Source organism: Ochotona curzoniae, unplaced genomic scaffold, assembly GCF_017591425.1.
Source record: "Ochotona curzoniae isolate NIBS_2020 unplaced genomic scaffold, NIBS_Ocur_1.0 contig_1, whole genome shotgun sequence".
Classification (NCBI taxonomy): Eukaryota; Metazoa; Chordata; class Mammalia; order Lagomorpha; family Ochotonidae; genus Ochotona; species Ochotona curzoniae.
In genome coordinates, this window is record NW_024464918.1 from 15,443,392 (window position 1) to 15,469,349 (window position 25,958).

General features: G+C 39.7%; 1 protein-coding gene across 1 annotated transcript in view; it reads right to left on the reverse strand.

The window, feature by feature from the left end:
- Positions 1-25,958, reverse strand: part of SGCD (sarcoglycan delta) — a 330,294-nt gene that overhangs the window by 63,669 nt on the left and 240,667 nt on the right. Inside the window, exon 6 of the mRNA XM_040991228.1 lies at positions 14,461-14,533. Coding sequence (XP_040847162.1) covers positions 14,461-14,533 — 73 coding nt within the window. The remainder of the gene's footprint in view (positions 1-14,460; positions 14,534-25,958) is intronic.

Genomic DNA, 25,958 nt, shown 5'->3' on the forward strand with positions numbered 1-25,958 from the left:
TACGGGCTATCTCTAGGATGACAGGAAAAAATCAATTCAAAAATTCTGTGTACATGTTATTAGAATTTATCATACAATTTTGTCATCCTGGTATGGGTAAGAGAAAGCTCTCCATTTCGGGCAGTAGTCAGCGGTAGAAATCAAATGTACCCGGTCAAGGTACCTGGTTTCTGAGATTTTCTGCTTGATCTGGCCCTCCAGGGAGCTGTACTGAGATCTCCATTTCTCTTCCAGTCAAGAGCATTTGGGTCACTACTGTGTTATAGCCAGTAGATTTTAAAACATTTTGATACTTGATTGTTGTTCCTTTCCATTTTTATTAAACCATGCTATCCCTGTCCCTCGGCATACTCAATTTTTTTCAGCATACTGCAACAGCTTTCTGAAGTGAGTGCATATCAAACTCACCTTGACTTAACTTTTGTTAGCATGAAGAGCACAGATTTCATGTTTCATAGATGAGCTTCTAAGGATATCATGATACATTCCTTCCTATCTCCTTCCCGTCTCCCTCTCTCCCTCCCCCCATTTCACCCTCCTTTCCTTCCACCCTTCCTTCTTTCTACTTCTAACTGTTGGCAAAAACATATTTTCTATTTACATTTTAATCATTGGATTAATGCTCCTCTTAATAAACAGTTCTGCAAATAAAATGTAGGAAGACCACTGCTTCAAAGGAAGACAGATAAAGGTTACAAATAATAATCAAATGACAAGACACAATTTTACTCATTTACATTAAGCTTTTGTTGTTGCTGCTCTTCTCTGTATATTAGTTATCAAAGAACAGAGATTAAATTTATATCTGCCTTTCTTGGATCTGTTTCATTTCACTGAGCATAATAGTCTCCAGTTTCATCCATTCTGTTGTCAAGGGCAGGATTTTAATTCTTTTTATGGTTGAACAATAGTCCATAATATATACATTTATATATGTTTACACACACACACACACTCACACACACACCACTTTCTTTCTTGAGTTATCTGTTGCTGGACAACTTGATTGATTCCACACCATAGTTATTGTGAAACTCATCTTTCAAAAGCACGATGCTACTCCATCTCATCAGTATAGTGCTTGTAGTCCCCCAATTTGCATCTTTGCAGGTTTGGCTCTCTGGCTCCTCCATATAGACTACAAATACCTCTACTCTCAGAAAGTTTCACAAGCAGGGCAAAATTTTCCTTTTGCTTTCGGAAACAATCTGTTAGATTAAGTAGTTCCCACCTGTTCTACTGTTGTCAGGATTATCTCGGGTTTGCTAGAATAGGGTTGTTCATCTGCTGCTATTATGTGTAAGACAGAAGGAAATCCCTGCGTCACTTGTAGAGTCCTTGGACAACAAATCCCTGAACATAACACAAATCTGTAAACTGTAGGTAATGTTGGAAGTAGTTTCTGTGCACCTTTTCATTTAACTCCCCAAAAGTTCTCCTGGGGTCTGTGGTGTTCTTAAGCCTTTTCCATGAAGAAGGGAAAAGGAAAATTCCTTCCCAGGAGGAGGTGCTAGGCACAGCAGTTGGCTTACTGCTTTGACTGTCTGCATTCTACAGTCTCCATCCTATTATGGAGTATCGGGTTTCATCTCTAACTTCTTTGTTTCTGATTCGGCTTCCTGTAAACATGCATCCTAGAAGGTACCAGACGATAGCTTAGGTACTCAGGTCCCTGCCTCTTCTGTGGCAGACATGGATCACTGTCTATTACAATCATATGATGGCAGATTTCTGTCTCACTGTCTTCCAAAAACAAAATTACAAGGCCAAATTAAAATTGCTTAGAGTCATATCCTGGCAGCTGGTCAACACAGGATCTAGTGAGCATCCAGCAGCCAGGCCCTGGAGCTTTTACCATGTACTGTACACAGGCTCTGTCCCACCTGCTACTAGCACCTTCAAATCTTACTGGGTTATAGGAAACGACAAAGCCTTAGTGTGAAACAAAAGTTGGTTCATATTAAGCCCTTAGTTTCTTCATCTATGCAATGGGAATGAAATCACTACCTCCCATCTTGCTTTAGGAAATCATCCAGGAATTATTTGAGAAAGTTCTTTGAAACTTACGAACTCCTGTAAGAATTTGAACTGGTCTCTATATACCTATATTACACAGAATAAAGAGGAATCGGAGCTGGTCACAGATTCTGCCTTTCATCCACTCAGTAAGAATATTTTCTCAAGAAATTTAAACTTCATAAGAGAGTCCAGAGAAAATGGTTTATCTGTAAACATCACTTAGGAGGTTGGGTTTTATACAAGAACTGAAAAGTCATTTAGTTTTTTCCCCTGGATTCTTAGTCTACCTTTTTAAGGATTCTGACATGATAGCCTCTTGCTATGAGTCTCTCAGTGACCGCATGCATGTCATCATCCTGGGAGATAATTTACCTCTTTGGAATATTAAAACTGCTTTCTTATCATATGCTGTCACACTGTGACTCTGCCCCCTCAGCCTCTAAGCCATCATAGGTCATTATGTTAAAGACAAGTCTTATAAAAACATCGCAGCTTGCTCTGAGAGAGGGATGATGCCTTTACTTGTTCACTCAGCTGCATGGCTCACCGAATGGGAGTGTTAGAAGACAAGGGACAGAGTCCTCCATCCATCACTCTATCCTAACTGACTTCGAGAGTTTCAGAATGAACCGCGGGAGTGGTGAATGAATTGTAATAACTTCTCCGGTGCTGAGAGCAGGCTGTATCCAATCCATTATGGTTGTGCATCTCACAAATGGCTCTCAAGACACAGCCTGGTCACCGACAGGGGCATGCAATCAAAAGGCGCCTGATGTCTTCTGCTCTCTGTTTCAATCCTACTCATCGTGAACATTTTCTTATACATCTGCATGCAAAGCTGAAAGGCCTTTTCATAATTTCCCTCTGAGCTTTCTATGAGGACCAGAGAGCCATAAAGTTACAGACGGATGCATCATGATAGGAAGGGTGTCAACACTTTCTTTTAATCAGTACACAGTCAATATTCTCATGAATACCTAATTAGTGCCTCAACTCTGTTCCTCGGGTGTCACTGCAAAAATCTATCTGAGGAATGTCATCTGCACTTAAGGAAGGGACAAGAATCATAATTAAGTTTTAAGCTATTTCTTCAGCATGAAGCTGCCACGAAGTGTGAAATGACTATAATTCACATTTTTAAGACTCTGAATTTATTAACATCTATTTTCTATTCAAGGTTAGGGGCACGGCACTTGGATTATCGAAGGACTCCAATTTCTCAGCACTTTGCTATTCTGGAGTGAATGTGACTAAGCATAGATGCCACTCAAGGAAAATTATCATTAATGAGTTAGGAACTATTTGTGGTAAAAGTCCCAGAGAAATGGAAACTCATCCTCCCATGTGAATCAGAAGCCGTGGTAAAAGGTGTATCTGTGTGCCAGCGGTCGTGGCATTCCTCTATAAATTCTGACAACCATGAACAACAAAATGAACAGAAACTGCAACTATGGGCTTCCAGTCAAGAAAGGGTTCTGCTGCAGCCTGACTGTGTCAGAGCCCATGGATTAAATAAGCAAGAGGAAGTTTAGAAACCACTTGTAAAACAATAAGGGATATACTTTGCCTTTTGAGAAATGATGTATGGATAGAATAAAGATAGGAATGGGATGCATAAGTGCTAAGGCCACACTTGAGACTCAGGAAAATTTTCAAAGAGCTTCGCAAAAAATATTTTAGAGGCAGGAACTGACCTCTTTGCTGTGGGGGAATAGATTAGGAACAATTTGCCTCTACTGAATCGAGACAAAGGTAGAAGACATTTCTGAATGCAAAACTGGATAGAGAAATATAAGGCACTAAGCGTGTAAGGAGCCTGCACGGGTAACAAGAAAGCTATCTTTAGACTAAGAGGAGTAGATACTCAGAGTGTTCAAGAAAAGCAAATACAACATGAAGGCTTTAAGGCATTCTTGAACAAGCTAGGAGGGTGCAACATGGGTGGCATCTACAGAGAGGAGGAAGGCTCTTGATTAAACTGAGCACATCTGTCCACCTGTCCAACTCTGTACCTTCCTAAAGGACTAAAAAGACCCAACCCTACAAGGACGAAGAAAAACTGAAGAGGCAAGAGCAGATGAAATATCTCAAACATGAATTGCAGTTCAGAGAGAAGACAAACAGCAACAACAACAAAAACCTTCCTGTGGCAAGGACAATAAGAGAAAAGCTAACAGCATTGAAGTTTGGTGAAGATCACAGTGCAAGTTAATTCAGGATGCAAACTTGTGGCCAGGCTCAGGAATGGGAGGTACCAGACACCTGTGTGACAGACAGTCTGGTGGTTTCCACAGGAGACTGCATCTCAAGTTATAAAAAACCCATGAGGACAGTGTTGTGGCCCAGTGGTTTATGCCACTGCCTGTAACACAGACATCCCTGTGGATGAAAGCAGTTTGTGTTTCAACTACTTCACTTCCAGTCCAGCTCCTCGGGGAAGCACTGGAAGATGGCCCAAGTCCTTGTGCACCTGTACCCATGTGGTAGATCAAGATAGGGTTTGTTCTTTGTTTCTCTCTCTTCTCTCCACTGTCCCCTGTCCGCGTCTTCTGTTTCTTTACCCTTAATCCTACCTTTCAAAAAAGTCTTTTAAAGGAGATAGACAAAACTTTCCAAGAAATTAGTTTTGCTTCATTCTTAAAAATGAGACAATCACAAATCACCAACCGTTGACATAGATCCACTCAGAAAGTTTAGATTTAAATAAAAAAAAGAAAAGAAAGACAGTAGCAACTCAAACCTATCATTAATATAAAGGAAAGAGTGCATCTGTGACGTTAATACAGGATGGTCCAAAGAGGATCATCGGAGAATAAAGAACTTTTGAAAATTAAAATATGATAGCAGCAATTAAAGGGAAGAAGAAGAAACAATGAGAAAGGACTCAAAAACATGACACAGACATGAACAATGGCCAGATGAAAAGGTTCTCTGTGCGAATGCTGCGCTTGTGAAATTTTGTCTTTAGGTCAGTGGGGTCCACTAAGGCACAGGAGACGAGGGAATGACATTTCACTCAGCATCGTAGAGTCTGATACCAGGAAAACAGGCCAGGATAGGGAGCTCTTAACTCCCATTAACATATTATTTTAAAGACCATACACAACTCTGGATCAAGTAAAAGTAGTTCCTTGGCAGAAGTATACCTGTATTTAATTCACTGCTCTTTCTCCACGTATTTCAGGTTAAAAAAAAAAAAGTCTGCTTGTTCCTCGACACTCCCATTACTTTCTGTTTTGAAAAGGTTATAATTGGAATAAAACAAGCCCGGCTTCCTGCCAGGATTGTGAAGCGTGTAATTAAGCAACGTTTTTTGTCTATAACCCAGCCGGGCCATCCCACTGAAGGAGAAAAAGAAGGCAGAGGCAAACACAATTGTTCATTTCTCAAAAATAATGGAACAGCATACCCCCACACTTTACATAATAAGTGATAGCACCTGACATTTTAATTAAGGTGAAAAGATAATAAAATCACAGTACTCTGTTGCGAGGCAGCAGAGCTGTACCATAGCAATTTCAGCAAATACACAGAGGGCCATTTTTGCCGTAAAAGGGTGAGAGGTCAGTATGTGTTTTTTTAAGATACCATGCCACTCTTGACAGCATAGTTAAAAGTACCCTCTCATTATGACTTCGTCTTCTTTTGATGCCCCTTTCCACATTTTAATCTCATATTTTAAAGGTATTCTAAACATTAGAATTTCAATTTCTACATTAAAGCCACTCATTTGGGATGATGAAAATGATGCTGGCACTCCACCCCTTTCAATGTCAGATGAAAATGGACTGACTGATCATGAAGGACAATCAGGTGCCTTCCTAAATAACATTGATGGCTTTCCTTTCCATTGCTCTACTTTTCATGATTAATTCAAACACCAGCAAATGGTTTTGAGAGAGGCTTGTGACATGTTTGACCTCTTCCTCAAGTCATTTCCCCCAATATCTCATGGAATTAACAAAAACATTTAAATTCTACCTTTGGGAAGGATGACTAGTGTACCAGGTATGGTGTCAATGCTGCTTCAAAAATTATAAAGAAATTCAATAGAATTTTCTTTTTCGCAGAGAACTAAAATAAATTCAACAACTGCAAACCAACCAACCCATGTGAAGAAAAGCACAAGGAATAAGAGCAGGAATTTTTCAAAAGAACAAATGGCTAATAGATATATGAAAAAATTCTCAGGCTTCCTAGCTATTATGGAAATACAAATAAAAATCACATGGAAGTTCCACCTAACTCCAGAGAGACTGGCCTATGTACAGCAATTTACTAACAACATATGCTGGTGTGGATGTGGGAAGAGAGACATCCTATTCCACTGCTACTGGGGGTGTGGACTAATGCATCCGCTATGGCAGTTAGCATTGGCAGTGCTAAGACAACTGAAAACTGATATGCATCATGACCCAGCTATCCCGCTTTGGGGAATATGTCCAAAGGAAGTGAAATCTGCATATGAGAAAGTGACCTGCAACCCTATATATGTAGCAGCACAATCCACACTAGTGAAGACAGGGAAATAACCCAGATGTCCATTGAAAGAGGAATCAACAGAGAAACTTTGTACATCTCCTCCATGGAATGCTACTCAGCCATTAAAAGGAATGAAAACCTATCACTTCTAGCAAAATGGTCCCAACTAGAGACCATAATGCTCAGTGAAATAAACCAACCCCATTAAGACACATCTCACATGTTCTTTCTGATATAAGGCAACCACCATGCAAAACAACTTGAATAGATACATAAACATGTATATACATGTATTCTCACACATGAACTATACACAATGGAGACTAGCATACCAGGAAGTGAAGATTTATTACGTCATGCATCTGTACTCCCAAATAAAATGAGGACTCCCAGTGAAACAGTTTAATAAACCTTGACAATAGGATACTAGAATATTTACCATGGATTATACCTACAATGCCATGATAGACTTACATAGCAGTATGTTGAACTTGGGACTGTTGCTGAAGGACTATATTATTTTAATAAAAGGGGGGAAACAAGGAGGGGTGCAAAGAGGACAGGAGGGGGGAGTACTTGTAGCTATGAAACCATTCCATGAAAAACATTATAAATAAATGAATATCATCAAAAGCAGGTACTTAATGATGGATTCTGATTTTCCTGTGATCATATTCAAGGGTTCTTCCAGGAGGGAAACTCATAGCCTGTAACACTTGGAAAAATCCCATGCTTGGTCACTGGCATCGCTGCCTGTTAAAGCCTGGTGCATCTTCATTTATCCAAAGCAAATGACTTTTTTTTTTTTTTTTTTTTTTTTTTTTTTTACTGTTGCGCCTCACTTAATTTTCTCTTGAACTTTTTATCGTTATAGATTGATGGGCAAAGTTACATTGACTCTCAAATCCAAAAACTTAAACATTCCCCTAAATAAGTTTTCCACATGTGCTTTCCCTCATGTGGGTGCCACCATGCAGATATAGGGGAGGGAGCATATGTGACTTCTTGGTAACATAAACAAAGAAAATTCATATTCTAAATGCATCTGTGATCAGCATCAACTGTCTTAGCAAACGGCCCATGCTGAAGCCCTCAACAGATGAATTCTGTCCGGTTATCTGGATGCACACAGAATATCAGATATGACTGGTGTTAATAGACTGGGCATTCTGGACACGTAGCCTACTCCCTGTCCACATGGGGCAATTTGCTGTGGAGCCCTCAGTGCTCTTACAGAGTCTTCCATGGAATTCTCCAATTACATTCCTTAATCAGATACTATGGAGGCCCTTCCTTGGACAAACCATCTCTCTTCTTCCTCCAAGGGTTGAAGGAGACGAAGCAGTGCCATCCCAGACTCCTCCTTCTCCAGCCCTTGACATGCCAGGTGGTTGTGGGATCACTTTACCACTGTTCTCATACCTGAATCTCAAGTGAAAACGCTTGATGACCCTACGCTTTTAAAAGGTAGAAGTTTGAAAAATTAGACACTCACAGAGTGATACCTCCACCTCCATATTTCCCACAAACTAGTTCATCCACAAATGCTAACAAAGGCATTTTGTGGCTGAGGCAGGCTAAAATCTGGCACCAGGAACTCAATCTGGCTGTCTCACATGGGAGGCATAGGTACAACTATTTAGGGCGTCCACTGCTACCTTTTAATACTACAGGAACTACGAGTGGAGTTAGGAGTCAAATACAGATTGTCCCATGTGATACATGGGTGCCCCACATATGCTTGCCCTGACTCTGCTATTGACTTTAACACTCATATAATTGGCCTGTTTTCTTTGTGATTCAGAGCACAAAAGTCACTGGGACATCTATCTCAACCGTATTTTCTCAACATTTCTTTTTCCTGTCTTCTCTCTACATTCAAAACACATTAGAAAAGATATCTTACTACTTCTTGCTAACTGAATGGGACTTCCACCTTGCCATGAAGTCGTTTCTCTTGAAGCATGACCTTCTATCCCTGTTGCTATGGACTCCACTGACAGAATTACAATGTATAAAGGAGGTAAGTACAGAATACACCAGTCTAATGTCTTCAAAACACCAACTTTTATCACATTTCTGATTGGAAAGCTTTTGAAAAATAGGTCCAAGGGACACAATGGAAATATTGCATCTCTTGAATCATTATTTTTTGTTGGTGTCATTTTGCTGCTTCTTCTACACAGTATGAGAACCAGGAGGCAAAGGGCAACCTAGAGAAATATTGTGGGTGAGCGGATAAAACAGGCAATCGATAAATTCAAACTGTAGTATTGAGACTAATGGGCGAAAGGGAAAGACAGTGTGTTGCAATAGGGAAGGAGGGGACAAAGAAGGATAAGCAAGGCCTATATGGATGTATACTGTTCGGCCGGCCTTGAAAGGGGTGCAAAACATGCTAACAACATTCATGTTCATCAACAGCCAGCACTTTAAAGGCATCCTGCTCTGAATTTGAATGTGGCCCAAGAATTTACTTTTTTTTTCCTATATACTGGGAAACATGTTTGGGATTTCTGATAGGATGCCCTTTTCATCCAATATTTCCTGCTACTTTGACTTTTGAAGGAAGCTGAAAGGAACAGTGCCACCATGCTAATAAATTTAATCCAGGGGCTCTGACAGACTGCTCTGATGACAAATAATTATCAGTCAACAAGAGCCAATTAGTATTTTGTTCTAAATTAAATAACTTCATTTTTTAAAACTTGTGGTAGCCTTCTCTTTGGCTTGCACCCTCTGTGCCATACAGACATGAATTCTCACACATCCACAGAGGAGTCCAGATTTAGTAACTTGTCACGAAACAAAAACAAAGCAAAACTAAAACCAGTTCCAGAAAGTTCAAGTGCTTGTGTGAGAATACTGGAAGATTACAAAGAGCAATGGATTCATCTTTGAAGTTTTACGCTTTGTCATGAAAACCCAGGTAATGTTATGGAGCAAGGCAAACAATGACAAAGTGAGGTCTTACTCATTGAAGCCACAGAATAAGTTTAAACTTCATGAGGTTTTGAGTCCTATTATAGCATCATGCGCTCATTTTTGAAACTTAGAGCAATCTCTAGAATCTTTTGATTATATAGATGAAATTGCCTTCACAAAATTTATTACGGGACACTGTTGTTAGAGGGGAAAATGTTATAAATTGCCATCTTTACAAATGCTTGGGATTGTGTTTGGGAGTTAAAGAAATACGTAGGACCTTATCCCTTAACTCCGAACCAGCCCAAGAACTATACTTCTTAATTCCTAAAACTAATTTTTTTTTTTTGGCCTTCGTATTTTCTTTCTTCTTTCAATCAAAGTGTACCTTTCTTTGGATCATTTTACCTTCCTCTTCTAGGTAGATTTTACCATGCTCTGTTTTTCTTCTGGTTCAGATCAAATTTCGATCCTAGCCATTATCACCTTGTTCTGTATTTGAACCTTACATATCCCTTGCGGTCTCACTGTTAAAAACTGTTTGCTGTCTGAGAAAAAAACAAAAAGAACAGGGTCACGAGCAAAACAGGTTTGAACAAATGTCAGGACATACAGTCTCAAGACTCTTGACTTTCATAAGTAAGCTCTACACATGATCAATGACAAACATATTTGCCTAACTCACAGAATGGGATGTTTGCGGTGGCCAGGAGAAAAGAGATAAGGAAGTACACAGGGTAACCTTGACCTGATTGCAAAGTTAACAGAAACCAGAACTAAAAATACAGCTACAGCCTCCTTCCCCCTCATTGTTACTCTCCTTGCAAGGAACAGTAAGAGAACATAGGGTCAGTCCAGGGCATCCCTCCTTCTAAAAAAAGTAATTGGGGAAAATAAGAATCCCAAAGGGCATGAAGGCAGCTCTTCTCTGAGCCTGCCCACATCCTGTGTAGATTCTTGGAGCAAAGTGAGAACTTGCAACCAGGGAATCAGTGAGCAGTGGTGGCTCGTGCCCAGCCTGCTCCCCGAACCTGCCCTTCCTGGACTCACCATTCTCTCCTTTTCTGCTATGTGCAAAAACTGGAGATCTAGGTTGTCTAACCTCATAGCTATTCCCAATGTAGTCTCCATCTGACGGCCCTGACAAGCTGACCACATCCAGCCTCCTGGAGACAGGGGATGACTACCATGTTAGTCACTGTGTGTAAAGGGAGACTCCCCACCAACGTACCAGCTGAGTGTGGCTGTAAAGGATCCTTGCATGAAGGTATTTTGGCGTCATGCTCTTACTTGGTTCTTTTCAAAATCATTAGAACTTCAGAGAAATGGAGCTGGCCACCTGAGCAGAGTCGTCTACATACACATCTGCCCCTGCCCCCGCTTTTTTTTTTTTCCTATTTGCCGTAATATATATCTATGGCACAAGAGTTCAGTCTACTTGCTATTCTTGTATTAAAGGAATCCTATCAGAAAAATTTCCATTTGAAAAGAATCCTTCAAGCAAAATAGGTTTTAAAAGAAAGCTTCTGCTCTTATTAAAAAAAAATAACACATTTATGAAACTGAAAGATGTCCGGTTTCAGATCATACACGGCCAGAGATCAGCAGTCTCTCCATTTGTCTTTAGACCTCAGGATAAAAAACAGTGAGCAAGCCAATCTGTAAGTTATTCACACTTTAGATTGTGAATTTTTTTAAGCCTAATTTCTGTCCAAAGAAGGTCTTAAAAAAGTTTTAAGAGACAGATCTAGTGGCTGGCATATTCTGGAACAGGACTTGACTCCAGGACACGGCTCACCGTGCATGCGCAAGTCTGCAAGCAGCGCTGCGGCTGTGTGCTTGCCACAGACCTCTGTAACACTTGTTATTTGGGCAGAGGAGAGTAAGCCTTTCTTGTGAGTCTGAGCTCAATTCTGGATGACTGACAGACATCTTCAGTGATGGCTGCAAATGCAGTAATGACAATAATGTCAGAAAAGAAAAGCAGGAAACAAAACTACACTGGAGAGAAAGCTCCTTCTCTATCTGCTGTGATCTGCTGGGGAATGGACAGAGACCCGAAATGTGGCTCCTGTTAACATGCAAGCAAATCAAAACCAAAGCAGAAACAATAAACCTCCTGCAGTCGTGTTAGAGGTTAGAGGATGCATAAGTTTAACTGAAGGAGAAGCTTTCTGAAATAAATGTAAGTTTCTCATGTTGAACTGCTTAAGTAAATAAGGGATGTAGCTTTTTAATCTTCTGCTTATTTATTTCAAAAGCCAACAATAAGTGTATTCTTTTAACTTTCCTTGTTTCCCAACAATACTAGTAAGAACAAGAAAACTAGAATATAGAAAAAAAATGTCCGACAGCCTTCCAACTTAACTATAGGACTAGTTTCCCATCAATTCACATGTCAATAAATATCTTCTCTGCTAAACTCCTTTCTATGTAGTTTTCAATCTATAAGGCATTTGGGTGATTGCATTCCTTAGCAAATCTTGCATGATGTATGGCATGGGATTACAATATTAATGTGTCAGCTCTGACTTGGATAAATATGATGTTAATACTGAAGAAAGGCAGGTGGAAGAGATATGGGAAAAATCTAAATGCAAGGTTCAACTTTCATTTACATATAAAATTATTAAGCCCATCGTGTTACCATGATACCAGGGGATTCACTGTCCCACTCCAAGGGCCATGGGTTTTCACAGGCAGCAGGCCTCCACTCGGGTCAAGGTCTCATGTGGGCTTGCAGGAGAACTGAGCTCCACAACGTTCGGCCCTGTCGCTTTGGTGGCCACTCACAAGCATACCAGTTTTGCTTTACCTCAGCAGCTCACTCTTTCCACCTACTGTTACAAAGCCAAGAATTGCACTGAAATTACTCCTCCTTAAATCTGGGACACATATTACCATGAATATGGCCATGCTGACACTGATCCATGTCTTAACTCAGATTCCGGAAGACTTAACCAACAAATTATTACCAATTTCATCTCTATCCAACCTCAGTTTCAACGACAGCACAGAGTGAAATGCGCAACTGTTAAAACCCAAATTCCCAGGTCAATATGTCAACCACATTCGGATACCACTTACCAGATTACACTTCCCTACAAAGTTCACCTTTAGATCAATATCGCAGTAGGATTACAAAAGCTGAATTTTGGCCTCCCAAGTCCCTGATTACATTTGAATATCAGGGACAAACCAAAAAACCTGTTTTAGAATTACATTTGAAAATATTTTTATGCATCCTAAAATAAAATTTTATTTCTAGCCTCTGTAGAATACATCAATAGCTTTAGAATTAAAGATGAAAACATCTGCTACTTCAAGTTTATGATTATTTCATAGTAGTAGGGTAGATTTACATATGAACTTTTCAAATTTAATATTTTTCCAAGTTTGTATATGGACACCATGAATACATTCAGAGCAGCCTAGGAACAAAAACTCTGTCCTCTTTTCTCCTCTTTTTTTTTTTTTTAATGATACAGATTTCAAAAGTGGGCTAATGCAGTCACACTGTTCTTTCTGTTTGTCGGGTTAAGGTTGGACTTATTTTAACTACAGGTTTATTTTCAAGTCTAAGTCATACATATGTGTGTATGTATGTACGTGAGTGTATACATTACATAATACACATCACTTATAGATACATGCACACACACACAAAGTCTCCTACAGAATAAAGAGCTACTTCCTGCGCAGAGGTGGGCAAGGATGGGGGAATCTGTTTTGCCTTTTAGTTTCCACTTCTCTCAGCATCCCCTTTTTCTCACTAATCAATACTCTGTACTGACTAGTTTTCCAAAAAAAAAAAAAAAACAAAAACCAAAACCAAAACCAAAGCAATGTCTTCCATGGAGGACTGTGAAAAGAAAGAGGCCTAGGTCATCCTTGAGTTCCTCACAGCCAAGATGGTGCTTTTCACTGTCTAGTAGCCCCAAACTAAGCTGGCAATAATAAGTTAACTACTGTTATAACGTTATAATCTGTAAAATACAGCTCTCTGTGTTCCCTGTAGCTTTATTCATTTCCCTATATTCATAATGACTTCTAGGCTTTGCAAAAAGTGCTACTGGCTTGTTTGGTAACAAGATGTTGTATTTTCAACCTCCTGAGACTATGTTTCTGTGCAGGCAAATGCAAGTTCCAACATGGCAGCTGCTTTTGCAGAGGAGAGACCATGAGACTGCACTGCCTTAAGGAAGTGGCAAATAACCTTGTTCAAGGTAAATAATTTGTCTATGGTTGATGTTACGCAGTAGTTCCAACACTACTTATACTCACTTGGCGATTTCTGAGTGGTTTCAAAAAGAACTACCTTAAATGAACAAGGGCACTATTTGTGGGAAAACTTTATGATTATTTACATCCAATAGAAATGGTTAACGTTTCATTTCTTATGGCTTCTGTTTGGGGGTTGTGGGAAGTTCCTTTGGTGAGTACAGTGGTTTTCAGGCTACCTCTCTAGCTCTGTCTTTCTACTATTTTCTTCTTTGTTTTCTATAGCTAATGATGGCAAGCAGCATCTTGAGTCACTCCCTGCAAAAGCAGCACATTAACTGATACCTGAAGATTAGTTCAGCACATGGAATATCCACATATGGTGGTGCTAGCATCATACCCATCCAATCCGCCACCAAGTAATGCAGAGCTGATTACAAAGGAAAACGTGTTCTATTTAGACTTCGGTTTTCTCCAGACAGCACTTTTCTTCGGGCTTATCAGTGCCAATTATCTACTAGTTCTCTGAAAGAATCAGTTTTCGTTATGATAAACTACAGCAAGAAACAAACACGCTCATGAGTCTAAATTCCAGTCTCAAAACTAGAATCTTCAGCCATAGATTCTTAATTTTCTTAAGTGCTTATATAATTTTCCCCTTTGGCTGTAGCTTCCCAGGTCCTCTCCAACCTCTCCCACTCTGCTTTTCAGTTTTGTGACACTGTTACTACTTATTCCAAAGGAATCACCGGCGAGCTGTGGAGAAAAATAGAAATAGCCACTCTTCAATGCAAACAAAAATCGGAGATTTACCTGAGTTCCTTGAAGGGATCTGCCCTGACATTAGGTGTTTCTATAGATTTAGGGAACACTGTTCCCTCAGCTCCTGTGAACCAAAGAGAAAGGGAAACAGGTTGGAGATGCTGGAGGAATAACTTGGAGGCACACGCAGTGCTCTGATGGTGGCCCGATGCAGTGAATACCTTACACAACTCCAGAGCACACATTCTGCCACTGGCTTTTGGGCTTGTGATAGGAGAGCACAGAATCAACTCATGCAAACTGCAAGCATTCTTGGCTGGAAACACAGCAAGGCCAAAAAGCAAATTCCATCTTCTGACTCTTGTCTCTCATAAACTATTAAAACTCAACCAACTGGAAATGCTCTGTGCCACAGCAGCCAAAGCCCTCTTATTGCAGTGTGGGGCGCAAAGCATGTAACAACTCCAGTACCTCAGCATTGAGCAAGTGGCAGGCAACACTGCATGGCATAACAAGCAAGTGCTTCTGTACAATGCACAGAACATTGTACATTATCTTGAAAATGTAAGCAAAGCATGAGAAAGCATTTCAAGTGTGGCTTTTCAGCTTGGAGTATTAACACTGATCCCCAAGCCAATCCAGACACGTAGCTCTTGACAGTGCTGTCCGCTTTTAATCTTTACAACTTATCAGCACCGCTGAACCTTTCCAGCCATAAAGATTATGATTATCTGATTTGTCTACCTGCAGAGTGTTTTCAAATCACTTTATCACAGACAATTGCACTGAATATTAGTTTTTCAATTAAACTTAGCCAAGGCTGGATTCTGCACTCTGAGATAAAGGTGTTGATTTTTTTACACATTTGTAATATTCCTTTGATACAAGAAAGGGTGGAATAATATCTTGCATTCATGGACAAATTTATAAAATCACCTTGTATTGCTACCACGTCTAGAAATCTCTCATCAATCACAATTATTTCAAATCTAGATTTATTTTGGAATAATGAGTTCAAGAAAATGAACTGTTTCTTTGCTTTGGCAGTAACTATAGCCATATTCACTCCTTTTGGTATGAGTCACAAACTACTACAAGTGAAATCAGAAAATAATGCTTCTATTTAACATTATATACCATTATGAAAGGAATATTTCTGATGAGATGAATACTTTGAGTGACTGCCACATACCAGGTAACATGAAATATTTCATTTACCTTACCTCATTTATTTTCTGGAACAACTCATAAAATTAACAGTGGCAGTGGGTAAAGGGATATACAGCGTGGAGCTATTTAAGATATTTCTTACTTTCCAAGATCCCAAACACCATCATTTCACATTGTTTTAAACATATCAAAGTATTCTGAAAGAATTCCCAACTTTTTCTTTCTATAAAGTTCATTAGAATGATCCTATTTTTGTTATATATAAACCACTCATTTTGTCATTGAGACTTGAACTTTTTGAACTCTGTATCTAAAAAAGAAGGGGTTTGCATAGAACTTGGAATGTAACTTTTTTGAACATGTATTGAATTTGGTTTTTTAAAGTATACATTCTGCATGTCCAACATTTTGGGATTCATTGAGGAGCACACAGACCACAGAAAATAACGGAGGCATCTTAGGACAAGCTAAGAAGGCTGTGTGAGTCACAGAAACATGTCCTTTCTCACTTCTTGGTATCATCTTCAGCGTGCTGTGGAACAACTTTCTACCCTTAAAGATGTTTAGCTTCTCACTATATAAACCCTACACTTAAAAGTGATTGGGAAGGCTGGCAATATGATCTAATGGCTGGATCCATGCCTCACATCCACCAGGATCCCATATGGGTACCAGTTTGTATCCCAGATGTTCCATTTTCCATACAGCTCCCTGCATGTGGCGTGGGAGGACAGTGGAAGATGCTTGAATCTCCTTCCCCAGGCAAAGGAATCTGGGCGTATTACCATGAAAATGACTGGAGCTCAAAAGAATCTCAGTCTCATGGATCACCAAGGGTTATCAGCACTAGGGTTTACATGCAGGTTTCTGACTTTAAAGTCAGATTCTAACTTCAGCGCCCAAGTGCCATCTCAACCTATACCAAACCAAGGTGGTGCTTGCTGAGAGACACGTAGGAAAATAAATTATATGGGTGATCTAGGAAATATAGAGCAGATGGTTGACTAAAAGGAGACAGGATGGATATGGAAAGCAAAATACTCAGGCTCCGTATCTCCTATTACCCAATGAGAGCATTCTAATGCTGACTTTGCTATCTTGTAGCCAGGATGGCCCTTGTGTCCCAAACACTGGAGGACAGATTCACTGATGTGGACTGCTACGTGATGATATCAAAGTCTCCAATTAGCTGAGTAACCTTGAGAATGAAACTCGACAATGATTAGCTTCCTTGGGAAAAAGAATGTTGGGCCCAGTGCAATGGCTGAATGGCTAAATCTTCACCTTGCAAGCGCCAGGATCCTGTTTGGGTACCAGTTTGTGTCTTGACTGCTTTTTTTTTCCCATTCAGCTCCCTATTTCTGCCCTGGGGAAGCAGTTGAGGACATCCCAATCCTGGGGACCCTGCACCTGCATGGAAGACTTGGAAGAAGCTCCCAGCTCCTGGCTTTGGATAAGCTCAGCTCTGGCTGTTGCATCCACTTGGAGAGTTAAACAGTAGATGGAAGATATTTCTCTCTGTCTCTCCTCTAATTCTACCTAGTAAAAATAAATACATCCTTAAACAAATAAAGAATATCGCTAGAACATACACTTCCTAACAATCTTTATTGAATGTGATCTGTGGTACATGAAAATCAGTAGGTTATAATTAATAAAGTGCTACTGGTACTACTAACATGTTTATGAATCCTATTCTTTCTTCTCAAAATCCATGCGAGTCTTAAAAAGAAAAATTTGGGGTCAGTATGGTGATGTAGTGGCTCATCCTCTCTTTGTAGTGGTGGCATTCCATATGGTCCAGTTTGTATATGGCTGGTCTAGTTCTGACCCAGATTCCTGGGATGACCCGGAGAGCAGTGGAGGATGATCCCAGTCCTTGGTCCCCTGCACCCATGTCAAGATCCAGAAGAAGCTCCCTGCTTCAGACCAGCACAGCCCTGCCTACTGAGGTCAAATGAGAGTGAACCAATGGATGGAAGATCTTTCTTGTTCTCATTCTCCTTCTGTAAAATCTTGCTTTAAAAAAAAATCAATCAATCATTACTATGAATTGGAAACTACATCAGATACTTTGGTTTTTGATTCTCAGAATAGGACTACTTCCCAGGATGATTAGTATTTATTATTATGAATTTGGGACCTGTTACTCAGAGAATTCAGGAAATGTTCCTATTGTCATCCAGCTCAGGGACTCAGACTCTCAACTTTCAGCTAAGTAGCTAATGGCCTTGATTCCCAGTCTAGACTAGCTCCACCAGGAGACTGATTTGTTTTTTCCTTATTGTCTACAGGATATGAACAGCAATGTTTATACCCTGAAAGTAATACTTGCTAAATTCCCAATAATTCTTTATATTAAAAAATCAAATGTAGAGTGGGATGAGATATTAATATTTGTCAAAAGGCCACTTATTCCCAAATCCTACAAGGTTTTTGATTTTTACACCATTTTTCACTTTCTGAGAAGCTACAAGGTGGACAGGCATTTATCAGGATGAACTCCTCCATTCCATCCACCAGGCTTCTGGGATAATACATTATTCTCAATTTTATTATTTCAAAAACATTTCTATTAAAACATACCTACTGATTCTCTCTTTTGACACAATATAATTTACTAGCAATAAATGTTCATAAACAGTTTGACTGAAAAATCCATAAAGCCATTTCAGCTTTATTTTAAGTTCCATTTAATGCCCCTCAAAAATGATTTCATCAATGTGTTTCCATTAGCTGGTTCTCTGCCCAATAACTTAATTCCACGCAATCAATCAGGAACTTATAAAGCATGTGACAGGATCCATCTAAAGTGTTTTGAATCACCATAGAGATCGGCTCAATGGCTCTTTTTCCAACTGGCACAGGTAAGGGTATACTTGTCAAAAATCTCAAGTGTGTTTTGTTACTATAGCAACAAAAACCAGGTTGCCTCTTTAGTAAAGATGCCCAAATTCAGAGTTTTGCTTCAACATGATTTCTTATCAAAGTGGCCTGGATAGTAAGAGAAGTGATATCTAGGTCTTATTGCTGGGATCTCAGGCAAACAGAATAACTTCTATGGTCTTTGATTTCCTCAACTATACAATGAGGAATATGGTATAAAGGTATTTCACGAGGCAGGTAGATAATGGAATTAAAAGAATAAGTTTGTTGTGGTACAAAATTGTTTGAAATCTAAGCATAGTTTTTTCATAATATGCATTTTCCATTTGAAGACCCTTGTATGTAAGCATTTAAAAAAAAATACAACAAAAGGGCCCAGCACAGTAGCCTAGTGATTGAAATCCTCACACTGCACATACTAGATCTCATATGGGCGCAGGTTCTAATCCCAGCAGTCCCATTTTCCATCCAGTTCCCTGTTTGTGGCCTGGGAAAGCAGTGAAGGACAGCCCAAAGCCTTGGGACCCTGCACCCGTGTGGGAGACCCGGAAGAGGCTCCTGGCTTTGGATTGGTGCAGCTCTGGCCATTGCGGCTGCTTGGGGAGTGAATCAACAGACAGAAGATCTTTCTCTGTCTCTCCCCGTCTCTGTATATCTAACTTGCCAACAAAAATAAATCTTTTAAAAAATATACACAAAAAAATTTATCTTTGTTTTCCCATAGAGGTTTTTGAAATACCTTGATGTCAACTGCATTCAGATCTAAAATTTGAGACTAATCTAACCAAACTACCATTTTTAAAAGCATAAGGATTTACTTACTTGAAAGGTAAAGCTACACAGAGAGAGGGAGAGATTTCTCATTTACTGGGTCATTCCCCTAACGGTCACAATTGCCATGGGCTAGGGGCTAAAGTCAGGAGCCGAGAAATCAACACGGGTCTCCCACGTGAGTATCAGAGACCCAGTTACTTGCCAGGCACATGAGCACAGAGTTGGATTAGAGGCAGAAGTTCCTGGGACTTGAACTGGCACTTGGACTGAGGATGCCACAGTTACAAGTGGCAGCTTAATCTACTACAGCATGAGAGTACCCCCAGATTATTGCCTTTAGCTGCCTCTTTCCCTACAAAGAAAACAAAATCCTTAGAAAATCAAAAAGAAGTACTAAGTATCTTCTCAGAGTTTTAAGCAGAAACAAACAAAAAACTCCAAACAAACACACAACAGAAAAACACAAACAAAATAAAGATTTTTGTCCAACTTGAACTTCAGTTAATTCATTAAAATACTCACTGGAAAGTGAGTTTTGTAAGATCAAGTGGCAGAGAGCAAAAAATTTGTACAGATTGAACAAACAAACCAAAACAAACATCTAAAATCACTGTAGCTCTATAAAACCTTAAGCATGAACCTGGAAAAGTTAAATTTTATGAAAAACAATAAACATGAAAGGACCTAAAACTATACCTATTGAAACAGCTGTAGACTGAACACCGAGGGTAAACCTAACATTTGAAAAATTTCATACAGGAATACAGATTTGGGAGAAACTGGCCAGAAAAATCACAATGGTATAAAAGTAACAACTTGCTACAGAAACTTTTGTGAAATGAAATCTTTTTTGGACATCTAGAACTGATCACATAGGTGGTAATCAAAAAAAAATCTATACACATCAGAAATCATCAAAGTGTGCTATTCGGAAAATTGATTTAGGATTTAAACTAGCTTAAATGGAGTTTGCCATGGTAGATTTTTTTTCCCTTAAAGATTTATTTATTTTTATTAGAAAGGCAAATTTACAGAGAGAAGGAGAGCCGGAGAAGCATCTCCCATGTGCTGGTTCACTCCCCAAGTGACTGCAAATGTTGCAGCTCTGTCCACCCAAAGCCAGAAGCCAGAAGCTTCTTTTGGTGCCCCTTTCTTGTGGGTGCAGGTTCCCAAGGCTTTTGGGCCATCCTTGACTGCTTTCCCAGGGCACAAGCAGGGAGCTGGGAGGGAAGTGGAGCATCTGGACATGAACTGGTGCCCATATGAGATCCCAGCACATGCAATGTGAGGACTTTAGTCACTAGGCTACCATGCTGGGACCTCTGTCAAATTCTTGATGAACGCCATTGATGTTGTCATAAATATGATAAATACTTTTGTATTAATGAATGCAATAAAAATTTTTTTGGATATAAGCCATAGAGCTAACATATCTAAGATGCTCGGATGACAGTAAGCTTCTAATCCACATTTATTTGGTTAGATATAACTCGAAATGACAGCCTTCATAAAAATCATATTTTGCTTGGTAAGATAAGGATGTATTTTTATACCAAGAATATATTCAAAAATAAAGAAAGGAATGGTGCTAAGAGTACAGGAGAAAGGACGATTTACTTTCTGGAAACAAAGAGAACTGGGAACCCAAAGATCTAATTTCTAGTCTGACTTTGCATCCTCATTATACGAGCCTTTGCAACTGGTTGTCTAGTATTGTTTTCCCATGTGTTATCTGCAATGTAGCTTCACTTTCGCAATCCTTCATTTCACAGATTCTGTGAATCCAAGCGGTCCATGGGAGAAAAATGATGTGTTGGATAAAGTCAGAGCTTAGCTCATTTAGCAAATATGTATTTTACCAAGCAGGAGCTGTTGGTGAAACCATGGGATATAAAACTAATGGTCTGGTAGAGTACAGCAACTCTACTCTCATATATTGAATGTTTCACACTCAGTCATTAACTATTCTCATACATAAAAGTATGTAATAGTGATAAAGGAGATAAACTCTAAAAATGAGAGAGTGAGGACTGTGGTTGACCCCATGGGAGACAGAAAGTGGTGGATCAAGCACTTATATTCCTGCAACCCAGACAGGGGGCTCCTGCCTTCAGCCTGTCTCAGAGCTGGTCGTTGCAACCATTTGGGGAGTGAATTAACAAATGGAAAGTCTGTTGCTTTCTTTGTTGCTCTGCTTTGAACACAGACTCAACAAGAAAACAAACGAAAAGAAATACTAGACCATTGTCAATAGTAACAAAGTTGAAGTTTTGCTGTTTTTTTTAAAAAATTAGGAATGAACAAGTAGGAAGAAGGATGTAGAAATAGAAATGTGTACATCAGGACTTCAGACAGAGAAATTCAAGTTAATAAATAAGACTGGTGCTAGATCCTACATAGCAAGAAGTGAGTGCCGGGGATAAGACTGAAGGAGGAAGTTAGCGCCACAGCATGCAGAAATCTGGAGGTCACAGAGGTAGTTCTAAGCACAAAATACTATTTGGGCAAATTAGCATGTTTTCGGGGATGAACATGCATAGTTGTGCCTTTGCAACATGGGATATTTGTGAAAAAATTAAGTGAGGGTGAGGCCCTTAGAAAAGTCTCAAATGACAGAATCCACATGCTCAGAAGAGAAGCAGCCTGCAGCTCACTCCTCTTCTCCACCAGAACCCACAAAGAAGGACCTGAGTGTGTGGCACCTGATTCTGACTGCCCAGGCTCTAGAATCATGGGAAAGTCCTGTTGTTTAAACTACTCAGTGTGTGTTATCTGATTCAGAAGCCCAGATGGACAAACACTTCCTCTTGAAAACATAAGACATGGGAGGGAGGCAGAGGGAGGTGAAGGGAAGAGGGTGAAAGCTGGCAGGTGTTGGGTAGGACTGAGTGAGAAGAGAGGATGGACAAGCTGAGAGAAACTGATGGGAGCTGCCAATGAGCTAGACACCAGGGAGGCTGAAGGATGATTGCAGGCCTCAAGAGGAGAGCTGAAATGCACAGTGCCAGTGGTCACAGCCCAAGACCACCAAGACCCACAGAAACCTTACCCTCTGATAATGGATTTTGCTATAGTAATTGCCTTTCCTTTCCTCTCTAAGGGTGGATGCTATGAGTCCCACATATTTTCCTTAGGAAGGAACAAGAAACATGATAAAGAAAAATAAATACATATATACATTTAAATAGAACTTAATGTTTGGGACTCAGTTTTGGTAAAAACCAACGGTCTCTATGGTACATTTTCTATGGTAAGGACAGGAGAGTGAACTGTGGGACAGCTGATCTCAGGAAATCACTCAGGAACTGTGAGTTTTGTATTTAATTGCCAACTTCAACTTTTTCTTTCTTGTAAAAGTCCTGTGGCGTGAAACTTCTTAAGAAAATGATTTGTGTTATGTTTAATCAAGGCATTTTCAATAAACTGGGTAGTTAAGGATTTCGCATACTGAAGGTACTCTCAACTTTGGTAAATTTTCCTGGACACAGCAACACACAGACGTCAGAAAACAGCTTGTAGAAAAAGTCTCTTGGGCAGTTTAATCCCCTTGTGTCTTCCTGGGTGCTGATAACATTTAATAAACTGTTCATGCAAAACATCTGGAGTCACTACTATTTGTTTCTAGGATACACACCAAATATTTTCCTTTTAAGAATTAAGCATAGAAACTCCTAAACAGTGCAGATAATTCATTCATTCGATAAATATTTACAGAAGACCTACTCACGCCATAAATGGCTTTGTGGGGAAAACAGACTTACATTTCTCTCCTCAGGATTTGCAAATTCATGAAATTTGCAAAAATATACATGCTTATAAGAGTGCCAGCCTGCTCTACATCATCGTTGGGGAGACTTATACGTGTTCATGTGGCTGGATGCAGGCACACATGTGTTTTCACGTAGACTGGGAGTTTTGACTGACGTGTATAGTAAATAGAGTGTACCATGTTTGAGTTTGTTCAGGGAGACTCTGAAGAAGTGTCTAACATTGGGCAGGTTAATTAGCTACCCTCATTTTCACTCTTTGTGGGAATGAGAAAACAATAGTACATCTTTCCTGAGGTTATTTTTATTATTAAAAATTTCATATATACATGCATATATATGGAGAATACATATATAATATTATATATATAATATATATCTGATATTGCAAAAAGCCTGGGTGCTCATATAAGTACGATATAATTATCATATATTGGATACTGAAGTGTATGATGCATGCTAAACTGCTAACAACAGAGATGGATAAAATACGACGTCCCACCTTTCAGGTACTCTAATGATTTAGCTGACCTGGCCCTGAAGTACAGTTAAGCATTTGTGAGGAATGTGATTGATACTGCAGAGCAGTTTAAGATTCATGTGCAGAAACATTCGGGCATAATACAAAGAGACAAGTAGTTTAATTAAACAAACTCTACTTTAGAAACCATTGGACCAGAACTTATACTCCGTGTATCAATAAAACCAAACTGGAAAAAATAAAAGGAACCATTCAAGCAGCAAGCAACCTCATTTTAGCTCCTTATAACTGCATTATTTCTGATAGTAAATAAAACCAAAGTATAAAACAAAGAATTTCATCGCTGCGATTGCGTCTGACATGAATAGAAAAACCCGGAACAAGGCAACTCCCAATTGTGAGCATCAGCAATAGGGTGGAGAGGTTGCTTGGCATGAGAAAGCTGTACTCAGACTCCTGGGTTCTCCAAGATGACACATCACATGCCCTGCATCGGTGGTCCCTCCAGACCTCTGTGGACAGGTGATCACAACAGGAGGGAAGCAGAGAGCAAGCAGCAGCACGGAGAAAGCATTGCTTCTGCCTGCCTTCCACCTGGACTGAGGGCAAGATGGGAGCCACGAATACACAGTTTGCACCCAGCAGAAATCTCAGTTCTGAAATGTCTCTCACAGTGTGAGGGCAATCAAGACCGAGATAGGAAATGGATGCCAGAAAGACCTAAAAAAAAATGTTTCATGACTTGCAAGGGTTTCTTGGTCATTGAAAAAGTAGAATGTATTATCCCTGTGGTCAAGCAAGTGGGTGGTGATGCTTTCCTACAGAGAAGGAAATTGAAACATTAATTGAAGACCACAGAGAGACACTGTCTAAAAAAAATAATTGGGAAAACTTAAAAAAATCATTTACAGGAAACGGAGATGACAATGACTTAAAAAGTGACAACCAGCAAGTGAAATCTTAATAAAAGTGCTGCAGGTTTCAAAGCATTAATACACTTGAATGATTTAATTTCTGAATGCAATCTTGTCATGAAAGCAGACTTTAAAATGGCACACTTCTAGGTGACTTAAATGATAGCTTGATGCTGTGATTTCTGCCTTATCTGGTGACTTTTACTCACAGGATGGCTAGCATATAATTATCTTAACAACCATTTCCCCCTTTGTTTTGCTAACGAAATTCCACTTTTATTCATGAAACCAGGTATATGATCTCTTGTACAGATTCTCCATGACAGAGGGGGGTGGCCACAGAGGTTAACTCCGTCTCTAAATAATCACTTCCAAGAGTCCCATGAAGCTGGAAGTGACAGTGTGATGGAATTCTGGAGCTCATCAGAAGCAAGGACGTGTTTTTCAAGATTGGGGGGACTGGGAGGTTTTTAGGGGATACAGATATGACTGGATCCACTCAGTACTTCAGTACCAAATGCTATCTGGAGCTATAAGGCCAAGAGAAAAACACCAAGATTTGTTTCAGGTTTGCTTGACACAGACAACCATTACACCACAGCAGCTGTTTATCACTGGACTTATCCTTATGGGGGAGACACAAGGCTGCATGAATCGTTTGTTGGAATCACTTTAAGAAAATTTTGGAACTTGCCCATGCTTGCAGTTCAGTACAATTCTATATATGGACAATGAAAGAGAAGTAAACTGACCCTTTGAAAGGCCCAACACTTCACCAAAAGCTCTTTGTTTGCAATAATTCAATTGAAGGAGAGTTGAAAGATTATTTGACTACAGCTCTATATTGTGCCAGATTATTGTCGAGCTGGGTTTAGCTTTCCCACTCTCTTGCACAACACTCCGAGCTAGAAAGTACTTTCCTCTCCTTTTCCGTGCATCTAATCCTTTAAGATTCAGTTCAAATGCCACATCTACTAGGAAGCCTCGCCTGGTTCTCCCTCAGTTATTGCTAATTCCTGCTTCCTTTGTGCCTCTCCGACACCTAGCTTAGACCCTCGATGGTGCTTTACTTATCTTGTAAAATGTGTCATTGTATTTTGCCTCTGCTTCAGTGATTCAAAGTTAAGCACCATGTCATGGGAGTTTTGGTGCTTTTCTAAACACGTAGCTCTAGCTTAGATATTTTGATTTTAATTGCCTCTATACAGGAAACATGTAAGAAGGAAAAAGCAGCTTTTAGAGAGATTAGGAAGGATCTGGCACCAACTGTATTACTCTGATACCTTACAGTTTGGTACCGGAGAAAGTAAACAGTTAAGACTGCCATTAGCTAGTTCAGGTGGAATTGTCACCTAACAGTTCTCTCATTTGCACTAGGGGTCTTCCTGGTAATCTCTCCAATTTAGTACAGCAGTATCAAATGCCCAAAGCTTAAGTGTAATAGGCAATTTTGCTTTGCTGACAACCTTTGATGAGGTTTTACTTCCTGTAACAGGAAGTCCCTCCTTTAACACATCAGGAATAACCCATGCCTTTGGTTTTGTCCACAACTTTATC